At 33.7% G+C, this 10,470-nt stretch overlaps 1 protein-coding gene across 2 annotated transcripts in view; it reads left to right on the forward strand.

Annotated features, from left to right (window-relative positions):
* Positions 1-10,470, forward strand: part of LOC111481964 (protein AAR2 homolog) — a 21,457-nt gene that overhangs the window by 6,447 nt on the left and 4,540 nt on the right. For both annotated transcript variants that reach the window (XM_023127589.1, XM_023127588.1), the window contains exons 7-12: positions 194-417; positions 536-628; positions 699-770; positions 1,753-1,785; positions 9,102-9,233; positions 9,695-9,751. In XM_023127589.1, the coding sequence (XP_022983357.1) occupies positions 194-417; positions 536-628; positions 699-770; positions 1,753-1,785; positions 9,102-9,233; positions 9,695-9,751 (611 nt within the window). The remainder of the gene's footprint in view (positions 1-193; positions 418-535; positions 629-698; positions 771-1,752; positions 1,786-9,101; positions 9,234-9,694; positions 9,752-10,470) is intronic.

Raw genomic sequence — 10,470 nt, forward strand, 5'->3', positions numbered from 1 at the left:
AAACCCAAAAAAAAAAAAAAAAAAAAAAAGTATATATAGAGAGGGGGAGGTCTTTAGTTTTTAGCTTTTGAAACTCACGTATTGTCTTGTCACGCTTAGTTCATGTAACCTGCATATGAAAAGTTCATTTTGTTTCTTGTTAAAAACAATAATAATAATATTCATATTTTCAGACAATTTATTTAATGTACAGAACCTATTGGAGGTGACATTAGCGTGGCTTGTGAACCTGGAATTTCTCAAAGCACTTCCAAGTCTGCAATTGAGAAAGTCCTGGATGATCAGTTAAAGGCTAGTAAGTTCGCAATGCATGTTGATTCGTCTCAGAGGAGAAAATGTTATTACACAGAAATTCCCCATGTTATCAAACAGAGAGGAGTTCATGGGCAAGAACTTACTAATTTGAATCTTGATAAGGTAATTAGTACTGATATGAATTCTTTAACATATGACCTTGCTGAAAAATCATTTTGTTGCAACAGTTGTTTTTGGAAATTGTTTCTTAATTTGGTTATGATTGTTATGACTTTTGTAGACTTCACTACTCGAAAAGTTACTGCAAAAGGATTTTGGAGGTTCAGAGGACTTACTCCTTGGGGAGCTACAGTTTGCATTCGTTGTATTTTTGGTTAGTATTGCCGTGGACAAGAGTTTTCTCCTTTTGTTGGCAGATCTTTGTAACGTCTAACGTTGTGCAGATGGGACAATCACTTGAAGGATTCCTACAGTGGAAATCATTAGTTAGCCTGTTTTTTGAGTGTACAGAAGCTGTAAGTATTCCATTCCAACTATGACATGTAACTTTTGGATAACTTATTTTTTTTTCTGATTGAAATTTTGTATAAGAGTTCCATCTTTTCTTAGACTATTTTGTTCAAGAAAAACTTTCTTCTACCATTCCTCATATTTGGAGCAATTTTTTTTTATTTGTTTGTAATGTAAGCTTGTTTCATTGTTTGTAATTAGTATTTAGTGTACACATTACAACTAAGTAACATATTTACAACCAACCAGTCTACTACCATATGCATTTTTAAAAATGGTGAAAACAAATAATGCAATTCTATTTTCTACTAAATCCTCTGTTGTTATTTATTTATTTATTTTTTAAAAATTTTATTTTATAAGAGACAATTTCATTGATGATTGGAATTTACAAAAGGAATGTAATATCCATATCCATGATGTTTATAAAAGACGTTTCTAATTTACAATGTAGGAGGTATATCTATAGGAAGCAAAAATATTAGACTCTTAGCGTTGGGTTGGGAATGTGAATTCTCTTTCCATATTTCCTCTTTTACTAGTTCTTTTCTAGATGAAGTTACCTTTTAAGCATTAGGATGTCTTGATTTTTTGACTGATATTTCTTCCATTTTATTATTGGCTAAATTTCTATTTCTGTTTTTTTTTTAATTTTTTTTTTATTTATAAAAAAGACCATATTGCAGACGATCCATGAATTCCTATTCATTGTCTCCCTTGACTTTGCTGAAAAGCCTTGGCTTTATTCTCTATCTTTTTGTTCCTTGGGAGTTCAAAATTTTTGGGACATGGTTAGGCTACAATTTTTTTCCTGCCCAGGTTATTTCTTTTTGTTGCGACATATTTCTCTGCATGCCAGATTGTACCCTTAGTTTGTGAGGTTATCTGAACTTGGATGAAAAAAAATAGGGGCACAGTTTTCTTTTCTTGTTCTAGCTGAGTTGTATTTTGTCAATCCACATTTTAAGAATTCACATTTTGTTGCAGCCTTTTTGCACAAGGAGTCAACTATTTACAAAGGTGTGTTCGTTCGGTGACTTTTAATTATTTTGAATGTTATTGTCTTTGTTCCCTTCTTGTGTATTGCTGTCATGTTGCACTGTTCACGGTAGAGGTAGATGCACAACTTTTAGAAACTGTGGGATGTCACTCTTCAAATAAAGGAGCTATCTTGAGTATCTAATGAGGCCTTATCCGAGCTTATAAAAAAAAGTTTATCTTCTTTTATTCCGTTGACACATGGGAAAAACTGACACTTTTGAATTCCATAATGGAGGACCAATCACTTGCGGTATTAATTGTTTTTTTATTTTTTATTATGCCAGGAAGGGTGCATGAGGATTTTATGTACTTTTGGCTTTCTTTTGCTGAAAATTGTAAATTATCTTTCTAGATGCTTTAAGTTGGCATGCCATACTAATCCTACACATTGAATGAGAACTCACCAGTTCTTTAACAAATATCAGAGCTGAAAATGCACTCACCACTTTTGGTAGCCTTCATTATTTGTGTTAATTGTTCCTTTCAGATTGGTTTCTTATATCCTATTATTGGGTACTTCTATTAACAACCGTCTAATTTAGACTTGCAACAGTCTTCATGACCTAAATAGCATAGAACACACATGGAAGCTTTAAAAGAAAATTTGGAAGGCTTCTTTTCAAGATAAAGATAATTTAAAATTTGGAAGGGTGCATGAGGATTTTATGTACTTTTGGCTTTCTTTTGCTGAAAATTGTAAATTATCTTTCTAGATGCTTTAAGTTGGCATGCCATACTAATCCTACACATTGAATGAGAACTCACCAGTTCTTTAACAAATATCAGAGCTGAAAATGCACTCACCACTTTTGGTAGCCTTCATTATTTGTGTTAATTGTTCCTTTCAGATTGGTTTCTTATATCCTATTATTGGGTACTTCTATTAACAACCGTCTAATTTAGACTTGCAACAGTCTTCATGACCTAAATAGCATAGAACACACATGGAAGCTTTAAAAGAAAATTTGGAAGGCTTCTTTTCAAGATAAAGATAATTTAAAATTTGGAAGGGTGCATGAGGATTTTATGTACTTTTGGCTTTCTTTTGCTGAAAATTGTAAATTATCTTTCTAGATGCTTTAAGTTGGCATGCCATACTAATCCTACACATTGAATGAGAACTCACCAGTTCTTTAACAAATATCAGAGCTGAAAATGCACTCACCACTTTTGGTAGCCTTCATTATTTGTGTTAATTGTTCCTTTCAGATTGGTTTCTTATATCCTATTATTGGGTACTTCTATTAACAACCGTCTAATTTAGACTTGCAACAGTCTTCATGACCTAAATAGCATAGAACACACATGGAAGCTTTAAAAGAAAATTTGGAAGGCTTCTTTTCAAGATAAAGATAATTTAAAATTTGGAAGGGTGCATGAGGATTTTATGTACTTTTGGCTTTCTTTTGCTGAAAATTGTAAATTATCTTTCTAGATGCTTTAAGTTGGCATGCCATACTAATCCTACACATTGAATGAGAACTCACCAGTTCTTTAACAAATATCAGAGCTGAAAATGCACTCACCACTTTTGGTAGCCTTCATTATTTGTGTTAATTGTTCCTTTCAGATTGGTTTCTTATATCCTATTATTGGGTACTTCTATTAACAACCGTCTAATTTAGACTTGCAACAGTCTTCATGACCTAAATAGCATAGAACACACATGGAAGCTTTAAAAGAAAATTTGGAAGGCTTCTTTTCAAGATAAAGATAATTTAAAATTTGGAAGGGTGCATGAGGATTTTATGTACTTTTGGCTTTCTTTTGCTGAAAATTGTAAATTATCTTTCTAGATGCTTTAAGTTGGCATGCCATACTAATCCTACACATTGAATGAGAACTCACCAGTTCTTTAACAAATATCAGAGCTGAAAATGCACTCACCACTTTTGGTAGCCTTCATTATTTGTGTTAATTGTTCCTTTCAGATTGGTTTCTTATATCCTATTATTGGGTACTTCTATTAACAACCGTCTAATTTAGACTTGCAACAGTCTTCATGACCTAAATAGCATAGAACACACATGGAAGCTTTAAAAGAAAATTTGGAAGGCTTCTTTTCAAGATAAAGATAATTTAAAATTTGGAAGGGTGCATGAGGATTTTATGTACTTTTGGCTTTCTTTTGCTGAAAATTGTAAATTATCTTTCTAGATGCTTTAAGTTGGCATGCCATACTAATCCTACACATTGAATGAGAACTCACCAGTTCTTTAACAAATATCAGAGCTGAAAATGCACTCACCACTTTTGGTAGCCTTCATTATTTGTGTTAATTGTTCCTTTCAGATTGGTTTCTTATATCCTATTATTGGGTACTTCTATTAACAACCGTCTAATTTAGACTTGCAACAGTCTTCATGACCTAAATAGCATAGAACACACATGGAAGCTTTAAAAGAAAATTTGGAAGGCTTCTTTTCAAGATAAAGATAATTTAAAATTTGGAAGGGTGCATGAGGATTTTATGTACTTTTGGCTTTCTTTTGCTGAAAATTGTAAATTATCTTTCTAGATGCTTTAAGTTGGCATGCCATACTAATCCTACACATTGAATGAGAACTCACCAGTTCTTTAACAAATATCAGAGCTGAAAATGCACTCACCACTTTTGGTAGCCTTCATTATTTGTGTTAATTGTTCCTTTCAGATTGGTTTCTTATATCCTATTATTGGGTACTTCTATTAACAACCGTCTAATTTAGACTTGCAACAGTCTTCATGACCTAAATAGCATAGAACACACATGGAAGCTTTAAAAGAAAATTTGGAAGGCTTCTTTTCAAGATAAAGATAATTTAAAATTTGGAAGGGTGCATGAGGATTTTATGTACTTTTGGCTTTCTTTTGCTGAAAATTGTAAATTATCTTTCTAGATGCTTTAAGTTGGCATGCCATACTAATCCTACACATTGAATGAGAACTCACCAGTTCTTTAACAAATATCAGAGCTGAAAATGCACTCACCACTTTTGGTAGCCTTCATTATTTGTGTTAATTGTTCCTTTCAGATTGGTTTCTTATATCCTATTATTGGGTACTTCTATTAACAACCGTCTAATTTAGACTTGCAACAGTCTTCATGACCTAAATAGCATAGAACACACATGGAAGCTTTAAAAGAAAATTTGGAAGGCTTCTTTTCAAGATAAAGATAATTTAAAATTTGGAAGGGTGCATGAGGATTTTATGTACTTTTGGCTTTCTTTTGCTGAAAATTGTAAATTATCTTTCTAGATGCTTTAAGTTGGCATGCCATACTAATCCTACACATTGAATGAGAACTCACCAGTTCTTTAACAAATATCAGAGCTGAAAATGCACTCACCACTTTTGGTAGCCTTCATTATTTGTGTTAATTGTTCCTTTCAGATTGGTTTCTTATATCCTATTATTGGGTACTTCTATTAACAACCGTCTAATTTAGACTTGCAACAGTCTTCATGACCTAAATAGCATAGAACACACATGGAAGCTTTAAAAGAAAATTTGGAAGGCTTCTTTTCAAGATAAAGATAATTTAAAATTTGGAAGGGTGCATGAGGATTTTATGTACTTTTGGCTTTCTTTTGCTGAAAATTGTAAATTATCTTTCTAGATGCTTTAAGTTGGCATGCCATACTAATCCTACACATTGAATGAGAACTCACCAGTTCTTTAACAAATATCAGAGCTGAAAATGCACTCACCACTTTTGGTAGCCTTCATTATTTGTGTTAATTGTTCCTTTCAGATTGGTTTCTTATATCCTATTATTGGGTACTTCTATTAACAACCGTCTAATTTAGACTTGCAACAGTCTTCATGACCTAAATAGCATAGAACACACATGGAAGCTTTAAAAGAAAATTTGGAAGGCTTCTTTTCAAGATAAAGATAATTTAAAATTTGGAAGGGTGCATGAGGATTTTATGTACTTTTGGCTTTCTTTTGCTGAAAATTGTAAATTATCTTTCTAGATGCTTTAAGTTGGCATGCCATACTAATCCTACACATTGAATGAGAACTCACCAGTTCTTTAACAAATATCAGAGCTGAAAATGCACTCACCACTTTTGGTAGCCTTCATTATTTGTGTTAATTGTTCCTTTCAGATTGGTTTCTTATATCCTATTATTGGGTACTTCTATTAACAACCGTCTAATTTAGACTTGCAACAGTCTTCATGACCTAAATAGCATAGAACACACATGGAAGCTTTAAAAGAAAATTTGGAAGGCTTCTTTTCAAGATAAAGATAATTTAAAATTTGGAAGGGTGCATGAGGATTTTATGTACTTTTGGCTTTCTTTTGCTGAAAATTGTAAATTATCTTTCTAGATGCTTTAAGTTGGCATGCCATACTAATCCTACACATTGAATGAGAACTCACCAGTTCTTTAACAAATATCAGAGCTGAAAATGCACTCACCACTTTTGGTAGCCTTCATTATTTGTGTTAATTGTTCCTTTCAGATTGGTTTCTTATATCCTATTATTGGGTACTTCTATTAACAACCGTCTAATTTAGACTTGCAACAGTCTTCATGACCTAAATAGCATAGAACACACATGGAAGCTTTAAAAGAAAATTTGGAAGGCTTCTTTTCAAGATAAAGATAATTTAAAATTTGGAAGGGTGCATGAGGATTTTATGTACTTTTGGCTTTCTTTTGCTGAAAATTGTAAATTATCTTTCTAGATGCTTTAAGTTGGCATGCCATACTAATCCTACACATTGAATGAGAACTCACCAGTTCTTTAACAAATATCAGAGCTGAAAATGCACTCACCACTTTTGGTAGCCTTCATTATTTGTGTTAATTGTTCCTTTCAGATTGGTTTCTTATATCCTATTATTGGGTACTTCTATTAACAACCGTCTAATTTAGACTTGCAACAGTCTTCATGACCTAAATAGCATAGAACACACATGGAAGCTTTAAAAGAAAATTTGGAAGGCTTCTTTTCAAGATAATCTACTATGTATTGATGCCACTTTTGTGCAAAATCCAGACAAGAATACCAATCTTTCTTGGGGTTTTGGTCTTCCAAATATCTCTGAATAATTTGGTTGGCATAGAAGGGGAGGGATTTTGGTCTATCCAGAAGCATCCTCCACCCTCAAGAATTTTCAGAATTACTATAAGAAACTAATTCCAGCATGTGTAAAAGGGATCTAGCTCATTAGTCTCGACTTCTTATGAAGGTCTTGTAATTCAAGAACCATGGACACCGACACGACATAGACAAACACTTGTTAGTTTCTAAAGCAGCAGTATTGGATGTGGATACATTGAGACATAATTTTTGAAGAGAAAAAATACTCCTTTGGTCCATGAAATTTAAGGTTGGCATCTATTTGGTTTTTAATGTTTGAAAAGTGGTTCTAAAGGATCTCTTAGCTTACTTGATTGACAAAAAGATAATGCAGCCATTTTGTGGTGATTGGACTAGATTAGGGGGCAAAACATATTAATCTTGTATTCTTTGTTTGGGAGATTAGACTATAAGGTAACAAAATGCGGTGACATCTTCTTCCCCATTTTCTTTCCTTTTCTTTCCTCTTCCCCATTTTCTTTCCTTTTCTTTCCTTTTACATCTTCTGGATGAAACTTACTACTATTGCGCCCCTTTCTTTCTTGCGATTGTAGTCATTTCTCATTGACCCTCAACCTTGTCCTCCTTGCTTGGCCTTGTTGGTTGGTGTGGCCTAGAAGTGCGATCTATTGTTCCTGATCTCGTTTACAGCCCCAAAATGTTGTTCATGTCATCTAATGTTGCCTAGAAGTGCGAGCTAGATAGTTGTAGATCTTCGATCGATCAGTTAATTCTCTGGCCCAACTAGCATTAATGTATAGTTCTACCTGTCTTTTACGATTTTTTTCAATAATAGTCCATGACTTAAGTGGTCTTTCAAATATCTCAAGACCTAGTTTACAGCCCCAAGATGACATTCATTTGGATTGTCATATACTGGCTAACAATATACAAAGTTTGCAATGATTGTTCAATGTTTAGCCTTTGATACACGCCCTTGTCAATTGGAATAACCTCTTCACTTTGATGTAGAGCTAAATTTAAATCCGTAGCTGTTTCAATAGATCTACACCCAAGACTTCTGGTATCCTTTAACAACTCTAGAATATAGTTTCAGAGAAATTACAATACCATTCTTGGGTTGTGCCACTTCCATATCCAAAAAAATATATCAAACTTTCCTAGTCTTTGAATTCAAACTCAGTTGATAGCATCCTTTTAATGTTGAGAATCTCTTCTAGGTCATTCCATGCAATGATAATATCATCCACGTATACAATCAAAATTGCAGTTTTGTCATTTGAGAATTTCACGAACAAGGTATGATCGACTTGACCTTGATAATAACCACTTTTAGTCTGTGTTTTAGTGAATCTATCAAACCATGTGGGTTGGGACTGATTTATTCCTCATAAAAACTTTCTCAACATGTACACCAAGTTTCCATTAGCCTTATCCTTCATTCCAAGGATAATTTGCATATAAACTTCTTGAGGAGAGGAATCGTGAGGTTAAGAGGAGCTTTCAAACCTAATACTTTCTAACCCGTGTTTCTTCATTTGTGATTGCTGAAAACCAAGGTTGAAGTGGCTGCTTAAACCTTGTAGAAGACCACACACCAAAAACCTTAAAAGAAATCAGTGAACTGAGACCCACATACGAGAAAAAATTACCTATGAAAAATAACTAGGGCTTGAATGCACGACTCAAGCAAGGGAATTGATGGTCATCATCAACGAATGACCCAAACAACCATGAACAGCCACAGACATGAATGAAATAAGGGTTAGAACAGAATGCCATGATCAATCCATAACATGAACAAAAAAATTGTGCAAACATAACCACTGTGTGACTAGGGTGGTGACAAAAGGACGAGAAGTAGAAAGAATGCAATGAATGAACGGATTTGGTGGAGGCAAGCGAATACAACTTTCTTGTCCATCCAAGTAAATTCATATGTGTAATTAGGCTAGTAGTTTAAGAATATTATTATATACGGATTAGAAATTGTTACAGAATCTCTCTTTTCATTAGTAATATTTTTGTTCTTTAGTTTTTAAGGTTGGCCTACATAGGCTAGGCTTGAATTTTAGTGTCAACCATGTCTAAGCATGTCCTGCTGTGTGCAAGTTGTGTATAACCCTTATTAATTTCTAATAAATGGAACGTTTTAGCATAAATGCTGGTGAAATCTTGCTTGCACTTTCTTCTGTTACGATTAACTTTGGCTGTTCTGTTTATCTGTCTGACATTTTCAAGAATTATTGCAGTTCATTAAGGTCATCTACCATCAATTGAAATTTGGATTAGAGAAAGATCATTCTAATGACACGGGTCGATCATCAACAATTTTAGATGAATCGTGGTTTTCTGCCGATAGTTTCTTATATCATCTATGTAAGGTAAGGTAGTATCATGATCATTTTAAAACCTCTTGCTTACCCAAAAGTTAAAAGTTTATAGACTGGATTTATAATTCCTTATGCATATTCTTAACGTTCTTCCTCATTTGTGGGCTTGGAAATTAACACAAAACTTAACAAGTGATCGATCGCCAATGTTAATTGGTCAGAAAATGATTCAAACACGTAATCTCTTGTGCAAGCTAATTTATTCTATCTATTTAATATTATATCCATATTCTATCACACCTATCATTCATGTATTTTGAAATTATCCATTTGTTACACTCACTCCAGTTATCTATGGTGAGTGAGTATTCAATTTTTTGAGATCCATATATGTTACATTTAATTCTCTTACTTGTTTATTGCAGGTTAATGCTGAATTATTTTTTTTTAATGGGTGATGTTATTGAGATTTACATTTGCCTATTACCTAAAATATGATCAATATCATGCAGGATTTCTTCTCATTGGTGCTAGAGGCTCCAGTTGTTGATGGGGATCTTCTGACATGGGTATGTGCATCGAACTTTTTTCATATAATTATTCTGTTGTTGGGTATGTGCATCGAGCATATTTCATATAATTTTTCCCTGGTTGATCTCTAAGATGCAGGTTTGAAATTTAACAAAATCTCAAAAGATTTTATGGGCATACTTCAATTTTTATACGGTGGTATTATATTGTGAATTCAAGTGTTCAAGCCTCCCAAGAAAATGAAAATTTCCATGTCCATCTTTAAGAATTTTTATAGGCAGTAAACTTTCTCCCCCACCACCTTTTCTCTTTGTGCATTGGCCTGCTATGTCTTCTCTCTATGAATTATTACTCATGGATGAGGCAAGTTCATGGTTTCTTTTGGCTCTATGATTCCTCCAGGGAGTTGTAAATGGTTTTCTCAACCATATCCTCGTTTCTTGCCTGAGCACCAGTTTCTTATTTCTTTCTTGGCATCATCCAATTTAAGCGGATATTCTATCAAGTGCTTTTTAGAGTCTTGAGGGCTCATTTTATAATGGAGAAGGTGAGGCAGTATTGTGCCTAGGATGAAGTCATGGTGCGGCATGTTCCTCAAAGGATTAAAGATGGATATTTCGTAAGTAAACATTCCACCTCGTTAGTATGAAATTGTTGGGTTGCAGGGACATTGTCTCGTTTTACTACCAAACCCCATCTTCTCCTTGGGAGATGAACTGTTTCACTCATAGTACCGTGAATTTGTCCCCTCCAACAC

Source organism: Cucurbita maxima, unplaced genomic scaffold, assembly GCF_002738345.1.
Source record: "Cucurbita maxima cultivar Rimu unplaced genomic scaffold, Cmax_1.0 Cma_Scf00007, whole genome shotgun sequence".
Lineage (NCBI taxonomy): Eukaryota > Viridiplantae > Streptophyta > Magnoliopsida > Cucurbitales > Cucurbitaceae > Cucurbita > Cucurbita maxima.